Source organism: Contarinia nasturtii, unplaced genomic scaffold, assembly GCF_009176525.2.
Source record: "Contarinia nasturtii isolate CC-2019 unplaced genomic scaffold, AAFC_CNas_1.1 Cnas_scaffold_695, whole genome shotgun sequence".
In the NCBI taxonomy this organism is placed as follows: domain Eukaryota; kingdom Metazoa; phylum Arthropoda; class Insecta; order Diptera; family Cecidomyiidae; genus Contarinia; species Contarinia nasturtii.
This window is the reverse complement of record NW_022198046.1, coordinates 21,395-40,081: the sequence shown is the minus strand read 5'-3', so window position 1 is coordinate 40,081 and position 18,687 is coordinate 21,395. Positions and strand designations below refer to the sequence as shown.

The following is an 18,687-nucleotide window of genomic DNA, read 5'->3' as shown; positions in this document are numbered from 1 at the left end:
ACATGACTTTAATCTATTTCCCTTGTTTCATTGAAAAAGGTCATCAAAGTGCCAGCTAGTGACCCAAATAAACTTTATCGGTACGGAGTTTTGTATGACATCGTCAATAAGTTGAATGTGTTCCCGGAAATCGACCTACATGATCTCACGACCAATTCAAAAAATTGGTTCAAAGCTGTGCCGATGTATCTATCTATGCAACGCGAGATAGAAGAATTTAATTTGCTGCGAGCACATCAAGAGCCACCGAAGAAACGCAAAAAGAGAAAGCGCAGAAGACCGAAGGGTAAGAAACGACAGTGGATCATCAAACGAAAACAAATGCTCGACGATTTGGAATATCTACCGTGCATTCGCAATTTGGTGGTAGTTCCGATGTGTGATTTTCGGCGTACGCATTTCAAAATCGACTGTTCGAGTATGTATCAGATCTTGTCTTCTCAAAAATTGATTCCGAAACAGTTAACTGAAGACGGAAAACCAAGTGACAAAAATATTTCACAAAAGGTTTTCAACGAGAATAAAGATTACATATGGAATCAGTATTTTTATATGCGTAAAATTCGGTGGTTTGTCCGCCGCAAAAAGAAATTTGACTTTTCGATAAACAGCGATGGAATTGCTGTGTCTCTGCAGTATTCCACCAAAAAGAAGGAGACCAGCAACACACAATCGGGCACCAGTCGATTGGACATCATTGACATGTTGAAGGCGGGCAAATTCAAAAGATTGGGAGGTACAGATTCAGGCATGCGGAACTGGAATACCATAACAATACATGAAATTGATACTTGCAAAGAAGTATGTGTTGTATACTCAAATACAATGATGCACATTGTGTTTAAGTTCACTAATTATTTTTGTTTTTTTTTTCGATTTATTCGCAGATCAACTTTGTTAAAAAGAGCAAGCAGTTCCATTGGGAGACACATCAAAACGTACGAAACGCAAAAGCGAAGCGATTCACGAAAAATTTCATCGAGAAAGAAAGACAAGATCGAGAGAATCGTGAGCTGTACGCAATGATGCCATCACCAAAAGGTTCACAGTGGCTGAGCTATATTAAGCATCGAGTTAAGATGACCAAACATGGAATCGAAGCTTACTCGACTGCAAAGTACACTAGACTCGCCTTGGACAAATACATTGGGAGCAACAAAGTTATCGACGGATTTGTGAACAAGATCACCAATAAGGAACCGACTCTGTTATTCCATGGTGCTGATGGCGAAGTACCACCTGATTGCCCGTCAAAAGGCATTCTATTGAAGTTATTGCAAATCAACGAAAAAATAAAGAGTCTTACAGAATTAGAGAAACTTTTCCGCACGGTGGTACATGCGTATTTTATTAGGCTACAAGCTGTATTTCAAAATAATATTTTTCACACTTTCGTAATGAATCCATTTGTATGACATTTGATAGTGTTCTATTTTCTAACAAAACGCTATAAAAACAAGTGGATTTTTGTATGGAAATCATGCCTGTATGTACGACAGTAAGGACGTGAAACTTTGCACAGGTTATTCGGAAAATCGATTTTTGCTCAAAAACGAAAATTTTGTATGGGAGGTACCCTTAATTTTCATTTAAATTTCTTCAAACTCTCCTTTTTTAAAAAAAAACCTGGTTCAAGTTTCACGTCAGTACAATACCATAAAGACATGGTTTTCATTCAAAAATCGACATTTTTTGTGACTTTTATGTGAATAGTGTGTCGAAAACTATTTGTATCGCAAAACTAATATCAGATTCGGAATTTTTCTTGTGCCCAATACATATTTTTGAGTACACATAACTACTTTTGGAAGAAAATTGGATTCTTTCTCATAGGCCTATTTGGGTTCTCTGACCTCGGAAACGTTCAGAAAAAATATGTCCAAAAACATATGTATTTTAGGTGTGGTAAATTTTGAGCCATTGCAATACTTTCCCCTTACACACCAGTGTGTGAAAAAGTAAAATTACTATAACTGTAAAACAGTGAAAATAAAACAGTTTTGTAGGTTTTTATTTTTATTAACATTTCAGATTCAAATAATTATCTTCGGGAAATGACTTCGTTAAGCTAAAAATAAATGCTTTAATTTTGTTCGTTGAAGTATTTTGACATTTTTTCAAAACTTTTAGTCTTTTTCATCACTTTTATCGATTTCATCTAGATTTGTATCTGAATCGTTTTCATTTTCTGTTGGTAGCTTAACTTCGAATGTTGATGCATTTCGAATACATTTGGAATTATATTCTTCAATTCCATTTTCGCCGACTGGAACAAAATGCTCACCAATCTGAACCAAAAATAGCGTTCGATTGAAATTGGAGCGAAATCGTTTGTCAACGTGTTGAGGTTGCCAAAAGTGCACTATATATCCTACCATGCCTAGTGTAAAAACGAGTAAACATTTTTATACAATTTTTTTTAATGTTATAATAATAATAAAATTTACCCTCTGTCGGTTCCCATGAGGATTTTTTCCATGACGATCTACCACCTGCTAATCGCATACATTCACTCGGCCATAGTACGTCAATTCTTCTTCCCAAATCTAAGCAATCGTATATTTCCAAAGAGTTGATAATTTTTACTTTGCGATTAAGTGGAATTTTTGGTGGACTCGGCAAGATTGAACTACTACTAGATGAAGTCATTAAACTAGTTGACGCATTCGAAAATTTTGGTAGAGTATCCAAAAGAATAGCAGATGTGTGAGTAGTTGATGGTAGTGATATTGATGTGCTAAGTAAAACTCCTTTTGTTTCAGCCATTGTGACATCAAAAGCATCGTTGTTGCTTTGACGCTCTTCGGACTTTGATTTGCGCTCTGCTATGATCAGTGATTTGTGATTTGTGTTGCGGCTTAAATTTCCCGATGAAAATGAGCTATTTGGTCGATATGCTCTTGAGCTCATTGGATTTGGTGACGACAAAGCACTCATAATTGATGTCTCTGGACTAATGTTTACTGGTTTAATACCTGATAATGATGTTCCCAAATTTTCTGGGCTACTGCTTGGGAATGTCGCTCGACGATCTTGTTCTGATTTAGTAATTGTACTTCGTTTTCTATATACACCGACAGCAGAACGATCTGAATTTACACTCTCTCTTTCTTGTTCACGTTCACGATTTAAAAATCCAGCAAGTAAAGTTGAGTTATTTGGTTTTCCAAAATTTCCCATACTAGCCATACTTCCACGATTACCAGCAGAAAGAGAAAGGCTTTGACTTCCATAGGATAAAGTTCCTGTATTAGCTGACATGGTGTTATTTGTTGTATTAGTTGGTGCATAGTAAACACCGATATCACCCATTTCTGTATCAACAGTTGCTGAACCACTAGAACAGCTATCGGTGAATCGCTGACGTACATGTTCACAAAATCTCCAGGCTATATTTTTAATTTTGTCAAATGTTATTGCACCTCCTGTGATTTGGCACAACTGTTCATGTGTCTCAGCATATGAAGTTGTTAATGGTGAACTAAGAAAAAACAAAAAAAAAAATGGTCATCAAAATATAAGAATGCAAAGTCTTACCATATACTTACACATAAATGGGATAACCTAATGTTAAAGAAACGAAAAGAATAAATGGTTAAATTTAATTTTTTTAGAGAAATTAAAGAAATTTCAAAATTATTATTAATTTACCAATAGGATTGTCACACGAACTGTTTATAATATTTCGTAAGGCTTGTTTTGCATTCTGTATACTTCCTCGTTCTGGATTACGGTTACGTAAATAAATAAGTTCTTGTTGTTGACCGGCCCACAAACCACGTACGCATTCACGATTTAATTTTATCACACGAAAACTCAAATATCGCTTACTGAGACGAATTAAACGATATTCATCAGAACCTTCTTCTAAAATATGACGAAGAGCGAGTAACTGTGGAGCGCCACGTAAAATCGCATTTCTCCAAAGTGGGTCAGCTTCATGTGATATAACTAATTCATTTGTATGTGTTGTTATTGCATTATAAAGCGTAGCCTGATCCTCATACCTAGGGTGAATCACAAAGAAATAATAGAAATTAATCAGTAGGAAATGGAAGTAATGGAAACTCATACTCTTCTGGGCTAAGGAAGTGATCTTGGTGCAGTTTCAATGACATCTTGACACTCGGTGCAATCACCTATAGCATGAAGAGAAAAAAGACAGTAGACGTAGGAAATAAAAAAAACTTTTTCAGGTTCGTTTGTGCTCAATTCTATATTGAGTCAATAGTATAAGTTTACGATTGTTCTGTATAAAAGCGGATAAAAATTAATTTTTCTTGAAAACTTAATAATTGGTTAAAAAATTATACAAGCGAACAATGCCAAACGGGCCAAAACTATGATTAAGAAATTTAAAATAATAACAATGATAATAACCTGATGCAATAAATCCATATCGAAAAAAATCCATTCATCTCGAACTGATGTGATGCGATAATCACCTTTGAATAGAGCATGTAGTCCATGCAAAAAAAATTCAACGCCAGATAATGAACTATGTGTATGAGTCGCAGTCGCCAACGTGCGGCGGGCCAACAGACTCAAAGCCAACAATAATGAAATCAAAGTCGATTTTTGTGTCTGTAAATAATCAACAAAGAAATTTTGATATATATTTGAATGATAATTATAGAGATGTTTGATTACTATTTCGCTTGGTTGTGTTGTCTGCTCTTTGCTTTCGCAGTTTTTATCAGATTTTGATGTACGCGGGGACGCGTTCGACGTACTTTCCAAATTTTCAGGTTGGCTATGATGTAGACTTTGTGATTGACTTTTAACTTTTGATTTTTGGTGCTCAGCTTGTTTCTCTGAATGCTTTGGTTTGTGTGCTTCAAGTCGCTTTTCATAGCAAAATTGAATCCAATCGAAATAAATAGTACAAAAACTAGATCTTGTGATACCTAAGGGGAGAATCACAAAAGAAAAGAATACAATTAATTTAAAATAATCGACAAATAATCGAAAAAGAATCAATAAGAATTAATTAATAATAGAAAGGCAATTTTAAAGTAATACCAGACGCTCGAAAATCAAAGTCTTCATCTAAATTGTGATTGAAAATTGGATCTAAATCAACAAATGATCTATCCTGTGTCGCTTGTAATGCCTCCTCTATTGCTGGGGAAGATAACCAACTATAAAGTTTTGGAGATCGAATTGTATAATAGATAACAGCCTGCAAGAATGAAATATGTTTACATAATTTTAAACTTTAAATATTCAATTTGTTTATTGCATCAGTTTTGCATAGATATATCCGTGCCTTTAATATCTAGAAAAATTCATTTGGGCATGCGTCTATGCAAAATGAATCCGTAATTATTTAATTATTACCTTAATGTAGTAAGTAATAAGAACTTTTCGAAATTCATAAACTTGTAGTGTTGCTTGTGCCAAGTTGTCTGAAAAAAAATTATCAATCAAACCATCATCAAAACAATCAATTGTCAGAGCATACGTACGTATCACAGACAATAAATATTTCGAGAAAGATCCCGAAGAAATTATTTACCTGAAATTGAATAGCCTTCGAGTATGTATTGAGAAGCAACTACTTGCCAAGCCAACCATCTTGTGCTGAACATTGCATTTATGCTCAAACAATTTGGTATGTGACCCGGAGAACAACAACAGCATCCATCATTCTCTCCAACACCTGAACACAATCATATTGATATTATTTCGAATTCATGTAAACTATAAAACATAACATACCTTCTGAAATGGCTTCAACTTCACGTTGTTGACAATATGTACCACGAAATTCAAGACCTCTTATTTGAAACGTGCACAAATTATTTCCAATTTCTATAATGTGCACCAAACAATTCAAATAGTCAGAGGCCAAAACTAATGATAAATAAACGGAAAATTAAATAGTTGAAATGATCAAGTTGGATGACATTTTTCAAAATTGCAAGATTTTTTTTTACCAAAACAATCGCCTTGGCTCACGTTTCCCCAACGACCCAAAACTAAATCTCCACATAACGAATGTTGTAGAGATCGTGTTAAGTGTTCATAGAAAATGCTATTTAAATTGTTATCGTCAGCTCCAAGATCTCGCTCCAAATGTGAACTTAAACGAGTATTTGAATGATCGATTCTTTTTGTATTGTAATCACGTTCCCAGAATTTTATGGGCCTATTTTCAGAAGATATCGGTATTATAAAAATCAAATGAAAGTGTGAAATATTATTGATTTTTCAACCTTGTGTAAGATGTTAAAAATATTGCGGATCCCAAAAATGGAATCAATGGGGTTGATAAAATCGAGCTAATCACTGCTTGTAGAAACAGCATTGCTGAGTGTGGAACGGAGAACGGTTGCGCGAAAGCATGAAAAGCGGAACCCCAAGTTATTTGCCATGGGGCTATATATGTCACAATAAATTGTAGCTGAAAGAAAATGCCCAGATTAATTTAAAAGTGAATAAAAAGGCTGTTTGATAATGACCGGCAAAGTGTAAGATATGTCACTTGTACCAAACTGATATTATTTCTGAAAAGCACCATCCTTCAAGCCTCTATATTCGAAATTTGATCACGTTCACGGACCCAAAAACTCGAGAGCTTGAACTCTTAAATTTTTCCGGTCATTAAGTCTCTTTACTTGTATATTTAAAATACCTTAAGAAGAAATTCGCACGTCTTTTTGAATACGATTGAAACAACAAAATAGTCAATTAAAAAGGTTTCACTCGCTGAACTAAAATCTTTTCCGAAAAATAGTACAGTAAATAAGATGATGATGTATTGACTCGATGGATCAGAGTATGAATTTCGTACACCTTAAGGGAAGAATCACAAATGAAAAGAATAAAAATTGAAATTTGATCAACATATATGTATGAAAATATCAAAAAAATATATTGAAAATGATTGGTAAATTTGTCAATTTCTACTTACTTTTCAGTCCACATAAGACAACAATAGCTGAACCAATAGATACGCCAAATTTTTGTACAATTCGCATTGAGTCGGATGTAAGTGCACTTATAAATATTAGTGGTAATAAAATATTTTTCTCAACAAATGTTAAATACACGAATAATTTTTCAAACCACATCACCTTTGCTGCTTCACTCGTTTCATACATTCCATACCTAGAGATGATGGAAAAAGAATCGAAGGGATGGATCAGAATTGTAGAGTAATGGAATTGTAATTTTTAAGTAAGTATGCCTTGGAACTTACTCTTTTTGTTTTAATATAGGTTTTGCAAAACAAAGCCAAGGTAAATACTTTCGCATTTGTGGAATGAGATAATGTAGAAGAAATCCAAGAACTATGACGAAACTTTGTAGAATTGGATTCAATTCAGGCTGAAGTGCTGTAAAAACTGTACTACTATGCAAACTCAGGACAATAAAACTGACCACAGATACAATCAGCAAATCATTTTTAAGACGCGAATTTACAGTGTTTTTAAGTTTTTTTGGTAATGGATCTTCTAGCTCATCTTTTTCTAAGATTTCTGCATTTTCTGGCATCAGGTTTGCTTTTTGTTCCGACTCATAACCAGAATTAATAACAACTGATTCGCTAGACTCTTTTCTAATTTCTTTGTTATCCGTTTGATTTCCTTCGATTTTACAATTTTCGTTCTTTTTACTGCTGAGTTTTTCTTTATCACTTTTGCTGAGTTTTGTGGTTCTTCGTAATTCTTCATCTTCATTATGATGAATAATAAAGCTAGATTTGATTATCATCCATAAATACGTACAATCACTAGCACTACGTGATAAATGATATGCAGTAGCGCATAGTAATGCGCAAAAGCAACTAAACAAAACGTGTTGTGTTGATCGTTCCGATAAACCTCCAAAGGCGAATCCGTATAAAAAACAAAATGACAATATTGATCTAAATATTCCAAAGAATGCTGATATCAAACTGCACACAGCATTCCCTCCAAACAAGTGCATATCAAATTGCTCCAATACGTACATTAAAAATGTATTGACTTGCGCAAATAAGCCAAAACTGAAGAGAATCGGAAATAAAAGTAAAATTTTCGACATACATTCCTGGATAAAATAGAATAAATCTTGTGAAGAAAATGGTATTCCGAATAGCATAAAATTTGCATCTTTTGTCGAAATTGTTGTTAAATGATGTGACAATATCAATATTGATGTACATATACAAAAATAAATGGGCCGAGAATATCGCGGGCACGTGTCGCCATGTGTACTAGAAGATGCATCGGGTTGCACACTCTTCAACAATGAATATTGGCTTCCTGCCATCACAAAACAAAAGATGAATGCGAAAATGTCTTTATAAAAATCGAATTGAAGAACAATGGCACCCAATATTGAACAACAAACACCGACTAAAATTGATGCTATAGTTGGAAAAGTTCCATAGTCACGATCAAATAGTGCCAACAATTGCAATCGATCCATAGATATTTTAATTTCACGCTGAAAACATTTTATTGGAAATTTGTAATAACGCTTGGGCTGAACTTTTTTCTCAATAGGTAAGTTACAATGACCCCAGAACATGGAATCGGCAAATGTCATTCGATTGATCGTTGATCTTTGTGTTGATTGTGTGCCATTTGTTTGATTTTCATTTAGTTCAGGAAAGAAAAGTGTACTGAGCCGTTCCGAAATTTTTACATCCCATCCACTTCCAACTCCAATACTTCCGCTTCCACCAGCTGCTCCTGACATAGATGAATCATCTTCGTCTACTCGGCTACTTGCAGTTGTATCAATTGATGAATTTTGCATACGATTACGCGCAGAACGCATTTTTGGATGATACTGACGTTGTTGGTGAAGATATAGGTAAGGTTTTCTTGATATTGGAAAAGCATTCTCAGGACGAGTATTATAGACGGGCAACAACGAAGGTAGACCCCGTTGTGCAACTAAATATGGATTGGATGGCGATGCACATTGCAAAAAAAATTGTCCATCTTCAGTTTGTTGCATGATTTGTAAAACATTCTTGTTCAATGAATTTGAAGAATTGCAGCTTCCACCGCTGAGGGAATTAGCGGAATTAGCCGACGAATCATTACTCAGCGTATTATCATTTGCATTTTCTCTATTATCTTCAAAAATACGGTCACGATAATTGTCACCATCACTATTAAGATTTTTTGGATCACTTTTTGCCGTTTCATATCTTGAGAAACTCGTCTTTGGTATTGCACCTAAACTTTTTGATACATCTTTTGTCGATTGTACTTCTTTATTGGTTGTTTCTATTGTCACATTCGAAAGACTTTCCCCTCTGTCGGTTACTTCAACTGAAATTGTATTCGCATCCATATTGAAGTCATGCCAGTTTTCCAACTGGATGAGAATCAGAAAAAATGGGAAGAATGGAAATTAATAAACATTTTGGAAAAATATTCAAAAAATGGGAAGCAATGCTTCAATAATGGAAAAGTAGTTTTTAACTGTAATTACCCCCTCGCATTCTGACGATTTATTCTTTTTTGACAATAGCATGTCCTTAGAACTTGCACTAGTTTGTTCACAATCACTAGTGTCTGGACAACCAGAATCTTCACTTTTAGCTACACTCATTGATATAGGATTTATTCCAACTACTGCTCCTTCTTCAACATTATGATCTACAATTTTTTCTTCTGATTTTTTTTCATGTTTCGCGTTTGTTGTCATTCTATCACATTCATTTTGCGATGAGTTTGAATTGAAAACCATTTGTCGAGGTCTGATGTCAAGTAATGGAGATTGAGATCCGTTATTTACCTCATTCTCTGAATCTGTTGAATGTGTTCTGGGACGATCGATTTCCAACTCACTAGAATGTTTCATCACTGAATTGGAGCTGCTATCAGCTGTTTTCTTTTGGTGCCTTCTATCTGTGAATGACAATGATTTCGTCTTCGATGAAAGGGTGTTTTTGATTGTAAAATTATTTTCATCATCATCATCATCATCATTATCATCATCATCATCCCCTTCGTCATCTTCGTCGTCGTCCTCATTATTATCATCATTGGACGATTGTGCATCATCGTCACTTTCCGATGTAATTATAAAGCCTTCGTTTAAGCTTTTTTCATCCACAATTTCCGCGATCGTTGCTGGAGTTGAATCAGAGAATAAAAATGGAAATTAATCAACATGTCATGGGAGATACATGATCGAAAGAATGGATATGATTATACCTTGTGATTTTCCATTCGTTCCCTTTGGGAAAAAATTCAGATGTTGATTCCTAACTAACGATTTACTTGGAGCCGGTAGAATTGAATGCTGGTTATTACAACGATTTACTTGATTGCGCAAGAGTCGACCATTTATAGTTTCCACGCTGGATGGATGAGGTTTCAGATTTGAATATGATGGCTGTGGGCAACATTTTTCCAATGCCGTACTTTTTATTCGTCGCACAGAAACAATTTGACCCGATGCTAATTGTTGTTGTGTTTTTGCCGTTGTATTAGAATATCGACGTTGTCGTGTTGTTACTGAAGATGATGGACCGGAATTTGTGGGCAATTGAATGGCTGACATTGTTGAAGTTGAATCTTTTCGCATAGGAGTTTTTTTCGAACTCACCACAAATCGTTCAATGGCCATCTCTGATTTTGTTGTAAAATGGGGCTCCAAATATATTTCGGGAGCCAGAGATGACAAATGATTTGGATGGTAGAATCCACTACCATGATGTTGTTGTCTATGCAAATAATTTGATGATACAGGTCTACGCACTGGAAAACTGTTCAAATCTGCTCCGCTCGAATCAAGAGATGTTTGTCTTTGTAATTTACATCGTGTTCGTCGTTTACTTTCATTAATACGGTTCAATCCCATACCATCAGTATCAAAAAATTTATCTCGTCTCTCTTCGGATCGAGACAATAAATCACCTTCATCAACGAGACGAAGTTCTTTGTTTGCATCTACTGAAATCATTGTAGATGTATCTTCTGATTTAGATTTGGTCTTCATTATTGATCTTCGATCTGATATCTCACTACCAATATTTAATGATGGTACGTCTGTCAAACTATCTGATGATTCGGAACTATTTTTGCGATGGACATCAACTTTCAAATCTATCGGCCAATAAGATAATTTCAAAAATGGATATTTTTATACATTTAAACAAAGTATTACGAATTTTGAATTACCTATTGTGCTTGTTATTTGTTCAACTGGATAATCGATTGAAATTACACTGTTCGCTTGACTCATTTCGTTGCTGTTGTTATTGGTGCTACTAATATTGTTATTATTACTGTTGCTATTTGCTATTGAAGTTGGATCTTTGATGGCATGTGGAGCCAAAATTTGCATTTCGATTCCGCCATCATCAGTTCTAGCCCAATAATCAATTTTTAACGTAAATTCATCCATTACCAATAGCACATGTTTAGGGTTGAAATCAGCGCCACATATGTGTTCAGTTCAGTCACCAATGGAAGAAAAAAAGAGAACAAAGAATTAGTTGAAAAGTTTACTATGAAGTTGATAGTATCTTGGTTCAGATCACTAAAACTAAGAAAAAATGGTTAATTAAAATATAGAATTCTTGTCACCCATCGTCGAAAATAGATTTAATTCGGGTATGGATGATATAACCTGAATTTCATCCTATTTTAACGGTAGAAGTGGCTGAAACTATGTCATTTACATCTCTTAATTGACTTAAAACGTTACGTATTTTTACACTGAGTAAAAATCGTTACTTTCATCTAAATGAAATATATAAATTTAATCGTACATAAACTAAATACTTACCCAGATATTTCTTGTGGTACTTTTATAGGCTTATTCGAACTATTTTCAGAGACGATTTGAGCTTGATCGTACATTGTATGCAATATTAGATTGATGAGTTTGACTGTAATTATTGTTGTTGCCGCAGAAAAACAATAAACACTCCATGATGCAAACGTTTTTAAGAAATACTGAAATTTAAGAATTTGTGAGTGCATACGAATCGATACTATTAAAATCGCTCTTGAAAATTGTCTCTATTCTCTGAACTAAATTTTAAATGGAGTTGTAGAATACTTACGAGATATGTAACAAATGGCGTACACAGTAAGAAAAGGAATAAATACAAATGTATTGCATTGCAAAAGATATTTTGGTGGGGGTCATAGAACCAGCCTCCAGTTAATGATGCCCAAACACCTTGACGTAATATTTCGACGGTTTGAGACCCCATTTTAAAAAATTTGCATCATTTCACTATCATTATATACAATTTTAAAATGCGTGTTATAATGTTTTCTTCAGTGTTCTCAACTTATTTCACAATATTGATTTATGTTTCGTTTACTAATAATTAAAAAATAAAACACTGTATCATTCAATTCAGAAACTTACAATTGTATGCAAACAATAAATATAGATTGTGGATCTAAAAATGGTATTATTTTTTTAATGAAATTACTGAAATGAAGATATGGTTATTATTTCTCGGATGTCAAAATTGAAATCAAACATTTACACTTCACTTTTAAGCAGATTTATATGATTTTAAATTATTTTTCATTTTATATTTTAAAAAAAGCACTTTTACCAGCTGATTTTCAAAACTATATCGCACCAATATTTGTCAGCCATTCTTACAAGATGAATGGACTTTCGAATGAAAGTAGAGAATGCACAAAACAAAGTGCAAATAAATAACAAAATTTCTTACAAAAGAAAAACGTCAAGCAGGGTGTCAAATAAGCTTCGAAGTTGTACTTTTTTTTCTTTTAAACGAAACTTTAATCCATTCGCATAGTTTTTTACACAATATATTGTAATCTAATCAATTTTTTCGAATATATTTATAAAAAATAAATAAATAATTGAAGTAAATAATTTGGTATGATTTCACACATTTTCTCTCTGTGAAAGAGTAAACAAGACATTGAACAAAAAATGTTAATGTCAATCGACAAGCAAAAAATAAAGTCAAATAGGTATTTGACAGCTGTCATATTTACACATAAACATGTGTATGACGAGTCTAAACATAACCAAAAAATAGCCTTATTTTATTCACGTGTGTTTCACAGATATTCTTTCTATCAGTTTTGAAATTTTTCGAAAATAATAAACCGACACCAAAATAAAAATGGGCAAGTTCCGTTCAAAATTAAAACGACACTCAAAAGGAGCAAAATGGGCCCGTGGACAGTCAGCCACATCGAATCCGGAAAATAAGAAACATCGGAATGCTGCACGATCACGTTTTTTTCAACCAAATCTAAATACGGGTAAAATATTTTCAATACATATAATAAATAACTTGCATTCTAATGATAGTCCAAATAAAACCAAGGTATACTGAAAATCTTTTAATCAATTTCATTTTTAGATATAAAACCATCAACTACAAATGGAGTTACATCGTTAACTGTAGAAGCTGTCACCAAACATGATGCACGTCAATTATACACAGGTGATGATAAAATCGCGAAATCAGTTGCATCGACAAAATCTCAACCAACTGTTAATGATATTGCGAATTCAATGAATTTGAGTTTGAATTCATTGAGTTTGAATGATGACCTTCATGATGACCAATCTTATGCTAAAACGTTTCAAACTTTTGGTTCTCAATACAGTTCATGTACCAATATGACATTTAATAAGTAAGAAACTTTTTCTATAAGTTTATTTTTTTGTTTGGTTTGTAACTTTCTCATTCTTCGATTTCAATACACAGGTTCTTGAATAGATTTCAACAATCTTCAGATCAACATAAGGAAATGCTTGCAATTCTGTCAGCAATAACGGAAGTAATTAAAGAACGAAATGGTACACAATCATCAACAGAATTTTTCCTTGGATTGGTGAGTTATTGTGATTCCCATAGGTATATTGTATAATTATAATATAGCTTTATTCGAATTATACTCATAGATGGAAACTTTAGAAGCAACAAAAAAAGAAACCGAAATTATTGCTACTTTATCGCTTTTAACAATGGTTATAAAATCAGTGCCACAACCTATTTTACGGAAAAAATTTGCCGATACGGGTGATATATTCTTGCAATTACTGGAACATTTGGCAGACAATGAAAATCAAAATGTGCTGCGAAGTGTAAGTTATAATAATCTAACATAAAATACTTACAATATCAATAAAAAAAAATATCTGTTTTAGATAATTGGATGTATTTCGGTGCTACTAAGAGCTCAAGATTATGCATCATGGTCAGCCGGTTTGACATTGAAATTGTTTAATCAAGTGTTGTCTTTTATTATACACACTAAGCCACGAATCAGAAAAGCAGCGCAACGTGCCATTGAATCGATTATTCATGGGTGCTGTTTCATGAGTGCTACCATTCAACCAGACCAAAAAGAAAGTTCACAAATTGTCACTCATCCTGCAGGAACACATGTTACCAAGTTTTGTGTGGAACAATTCAAAGTTGAAAATCTTACAAAATCACAAAATGTGGTTTTGTACACAATTGAATTATTGAAAAAAATCTTGAATGGTTTGAAGAATGAAGATATTAAGGAGATATGCGAGTATATACTTTCGATTATGGTAACATCAAAGTCAAACATTCAAAAAAATTGTTTCGATACTCTACACCATTTATTCCAATCAAAGTCACCGAATCTATCACAAGATTTGGTTGGAAAATTAATTGCCGCCATCTACGATTATCAACCGGAACAAAACGATGTCAACCTAATATTGGCATGGCTCAATGTCATGAGATGTGGACATGTTTGCTTAACATCGTTCAATGTTTCAAAATGTTTATCGGAATTGCCGCGATTTATTACCATTTGTGCCGGAAACTTATGGAAATCAGATAATTTACAAATTGCAACTGGTGTCTACCATACTATCAAAGAGTTGTTTGAAGAATGCATAGCGCCTGGTATGAATACAGATTTACACCGCAAACCAATTGCTCGAATCATTTCTGAATTGACGAAATGTTTAAACGAACCATTCGGCTTTATATCTCAACAAATAATTGGGGTTTTTCAAACAGTATTTGAAATTTGTGGTCGAAATTTTGGTGATATTTTACAGTCACCGTTAAATCAAATTGCATCGCGTTACGATGAAACTGCATCAAAACAAATACAAATTGAAAATGTGGTTCGAGCTGCGATTTCAACGATGGGTCCAGAAGCAGCTTTTATTGCTGTTCCCTTTACCGATGTTAATGGTGATGTTAATATATCGCGATTATGGGTTTTGCAGGCATTAAAGAAAGCAATAGCTGGATCTTCATTTGAATTTTTCTATTGTAAAATTTTACCTCTGGCAAACAAATGTTATGAACAATGGAAATATCATCAATCTGAAGGGAATTTGGCTGCTGCACGTACTAATGAATTATTTTATATTCAGTTATGGGATCTATTTCCTAGTTTTTGCGAACAACCAAAAGATTTGAACAAATTTGGTTCCATTGCAAAGATTCTGGGAGATGTGCTGAAAAATCGCGTCGAAATTAGAGTTGCAGTGTTTGATGGTCTGATGAAATTACTTCAAAATGCAAATGATGAATCAAAAATTCAATTGGCCAAATTTTCACGAAATTATTTGAACATTTTATTGAATATTTTCATCAAAAAACCAAATGGAAGTGAAGAGCACAATTCAAGAGAACATGCCCTAAAAGTAATTATTGAATATCTTAAAGTTACACCCAAGGATGTTCTCACCGAACTATTCAATTCCATTCATCATGAATACAAATCAAAGGAAGATCAAATTGGAGCATCCGATGAGACGAAAAAAGCCCAACATTCTGGTTTGTTTGCCTATCAAGCATACTTTGAATTGCTCATTGTTTTGGCTGTTTATCAATCTGCTGAACAATTGAATGAGTTGTTCATAAACTATATCGAACCAACCTTGCGAAATGCAAAGAAGAATGGTATTACGCAATTGATCAAAGAACGTCAAATCAAATCCTATCACCTACTTCACAATATATTGAAATGTGAAAATACCGGATGTGAAAAATTTGTAAACGAAAACTTGCTTCAAATTCAAAAAGTCTTATTGAATACACTGCAAAATCGAAAAAATTCATCACAAGATTTACGATTAAGGTAATATAAGTGAAATTATTTTTCAAATGATGCCGATAATTTGATGTTTAATTCAATCCGTTTAGTTGTTTGCTTCTCTTAATCGAGAAGCAGGAATCTCGACTGCAGCACAACAGCAAGCTAATATCACGAACCATACCTGAAATTGTTATCTCATTCAACAGCCAGAATCCAAAAGAGAATGTAGCATTAAAATTGCTTTTGAAAATTGGACATATTTATCAGGTAGAAACAATTCAATCGTTTCATTCATTTACATTTGCATATAGTTTTTTATTATTTTTTAAAAATAAATATTTTTGCTTCATTGCAGCATGCAAATAAAGTCAGTGATTTCGTAGAGCTTTTAATGTCTGGATTGGACGCCGAAGCAGACGATTCTGTTATGTCAAATACAATTCAAGTTTTGCAAGCAATACTTCAAAATTTTACAGACCAATTAACATTGACTCTTTTGAACTCAATATTGGAACAAGTGTTGGCGCAATTGATCACTGGCAGTCGTCAAAAAGTTAAGGCGGCAATTGCATTTGTATTGGTTTTCGTAAAAATTCTCCCAGCATCATATGTTGCTAATCATTTACCGAATATTGTGAAAGCAATGTCCGCAATGAAACCTGATACGAAACGATTCTATCGTAAACAGCTCGGTTTTACATATAAACGACTTTGCAAACGTTTCACTTCAGAAGAAATTGTTAAACTGGTTCCCGGAAACGATGAGATTACACATAAAAAACTGAAAAACATACGCAAAGCTATATCCAGATCAAAGAGACAAAAAATTGCTGAAAAAGATGGATCAGATGATGACGGGCTTGGTGATGAAGCTGAAAATGACCCGTATGTATAAAAATAAAGAACGTCCAGTGCTTATATAGATATGAATCAGCATTTTTAATATTATTTATGTTTTTTGAATGTATTAGAGATGATATTTTGGCTGATTCTGATTCTGACGAAGAGCTTCAAGAGGATATTTTAATGGATACAGATGGCGATCAACAAAGTGAACGTCCAAAGAAAAAAATGCACAAGAAAGAAGAAAAATACATATTCGAAAATTCAGAGACCATTGTAGATTTAGCTGATATCAAAGCAATGAGCAGTATCGCATGTAAGTATATTTACCTAATTAAAAAAATACCGTTAATAAAAAAACACACTTTATTTTAGCAACAAAGCCAACGAAAGATGTCGGAGAATCCGTTGGCAATAAAAAGACGAAAGTTAAAGATCCAAATCGTGGCTTCAAAACAGATACAAGTGGAAAATTGATAATCGAAGAACCAAAGCGAAGTGGTAACAAAGCCGCTATTGAATTAATCAAAAAACATTGCTTATTAATTATTATTGATTGTTTTACAATTATTTTTCGATTATTTTAAATTAACTCGATTATTTTCTTTTGTGATTCTCCTTAGGTAACAAAGCCAATTACAGTGATTCAGAGACTGAAGATGAAGATACTGGTGAAGGTAATAAGCCAGCAATTACTATTCCATTACTCTACAATTCGTCATCCATTCCTTCGATTATTTTTCCATTCTGTTCTATTACTTATTGATTAATTTCTATTTTTTCCATTCTTTTCTTCTGATCATCCCTAGGTAATAAGCAAACTCCAGTAGAATCAGATAGTGAAGACGAGCTTACAGAAAATGTTACGGCTAAATCACGTAAAAGAAAAGCAAATAGTTCATTAAGTCAGGCATCTGGAAAGACTGGAACTAGTAGTAAATATGTTGCTGGTGGGAAAGGAATTCATCGGCCATTAAGTGAAGCAGCGTCAGTTCGATCTGGATATACCAATGGAACGAGCAAAACTGGGCATGGCAGTGAATACCGTGCGAAAAAATCGAAAGGAGATATGAAAAAGAAAAACACACTTGACCCTTATGCTTATATTCCTCTTTCGCGAAACACATTGAATAAACGAAAACGGGCTAAAAACAGTGGACAATTCAAGAGTATCATCAATGCAGCCAAAAAAGGTGCTGCCGCCGGATCAAAGCGACGCAAGACATGATGTCCACAATAAGTTTTTAAATAAATTAGTTAACTCAACTGAAAAAAGTAAACTTAATGTTTGACACTACTTTTTATCACAATTTTTGATAACGAACTGTCAATTTTTTGTATATTCTAATAAATACGAAAAGTAAATAAATGTCATTAATTGATAATTTGTTGTAATTTTCCTTTTTCACACCGATGAATAATAAATATTATCCTCTCAGGGCAGATTAAGAGTTCTATATATATATATATATATATATATATATATATTTAAAAATACAGATGTATATAATGTGCACACAAATAAAATTTATGTTTTGGGAACAGCGCCAAAATAATACTTACTGTATACTTAGGTGTATGAAGATTGAAGAAGCGTCATAGAAGATGTGCCAAAATTTAATCAACAAAGGGCAAACAATAAAGGAAAAATTGAAGATTGACTCTTGACTCTTGAACTTATGAACTTATGTACATAATGTTATAACAAACATTAGCATTCTGATTTATAATTTAGATAAGATGTAGTATTCGTGTATATATAGTAGTATATATATTTATCTTCGTGCTGATAAATATATATTTATATACATTGTTTTGATTGCGTTTAAATCTGATGCGT

At 33.4% G+C, this 18,687-nt stretch overlaps 3 protein-coding genes across 5 annotated transcripts; 2 read left to right on the top strand and 1 right to left on the bottom strand.

Annotated features, from left to right (window-relative positions):
• Positions 1 to 45: 45 nt before the first annotated feature.
• On the top strand, positions 46 to 1,417 carry LOC116341435. Its single transcript, XM_031768532.1, has 2 exons — positions 46 to 801; positions 888 to 1,417. Exons 1-2 carry the CDS (start codon positions 184 to 186, stop codon positions 1,413 to 1,415), a joined length of 1,146 nt encoding a protein of 381 aa, XP_031624392.1. The 5' UTR covers positions 46 to 183; the 3' UTR covers positions 1,416 to 1,417.
• A 285-nt stretch (positions 1,418 to 1,702) lies between these two features.
• On the bottom strand, positions 1,703 to 12,671 carry LOC116341434 (protein pecanex). 3 transcript variants are annotated; one of them, XM_031768529.1, is made up of 22 exons: positions 12,536 to 12,671; positions 12,026 to 12,291; positions 11,746 to 11,915; positions 11,136 to 11,323; positions 10,167 to 11,060; positions 9,439 to 10,082; positions 7,205 to 9,321; positions 6,917 to 7,113; positions 6,638 to 6,798; positions 6,219 to 6,406; positions 5,940 to 6,151; positions 5,722 to 5,856; positions 5,519 to 5,662; positions 5,341 to 5,408; positions 5,023 to 5,182; positions 4,651 to 4,907; positions 4,381 to 4,584; positions 4,075 to 4,139; positions 3,652 to 4,007; positions 3,549 to 3,564; positions 2,448 to 3,481; positions 1,703 to 2,380 (listed from the first exon to the last, which is right to left on the bottom strand). In XM_031768529.1, exons 2-22 carry the CDS (start codon positions 12,176 to 12,178, stop codon positions 2,127 to 2,129), a joined length of 7,617 nt encoding a protein of 2,538 aa, XP_031624389.1. In that variant the 5' UTR covers positions 12,179 to 12,291; positions 12,536 to 12,671; the 3' UTR covers positions 1,703 to 2,126. The 3 variants fall into 3 exon arrangements, with proteins under 3 accessions (XP_031624389.1, XP_031624391.1, XP_031624390.1); XM_031768531.1 differs by having other exon boundaries at positions 9,745 to 10,082; XM_031768530.1 differs by lacking the exon at positions 12,536 to 12,671 and having other exon boundaries at positions 12,026 to 12,348.
• A 286-nt stretch (positions 12,672 to 12,957) lies between these two features.
• On the top strand, positions 12,958 to 18,233 carry LOC116341008 (RRP12-like protein). The gene is made up of 11 exons (XM_031767831.1): positions 12,958 to 13,223; positions 13,325 to 13,601; positions 13,676 to 13,802; positions 13,873 to 14,055; positions 14,119 to 16,046; positions 16,112 to 16,271; positions 16,360 to 16,889; positions 16,976 to 17,163; positions 17,223 to 17,348; positions 17,471 to 17,524; positions 17,657 to 18,233. Exons 1-11 carry the CDS (start codon positions 13,082 to 13,084, stop codon positions 18,073 to 18,075), a joined length of 4,134 nt encoding a protein of 1,377 aa, XP_031623691.1. The 5' UTR covers positions 12,958 to 13,081; the 3' UTR covers positions 18,076 to 18,233.
• The last annotated feature ends 454 nt before the right edge of the window (positions 18,234 to 18,687 follow it).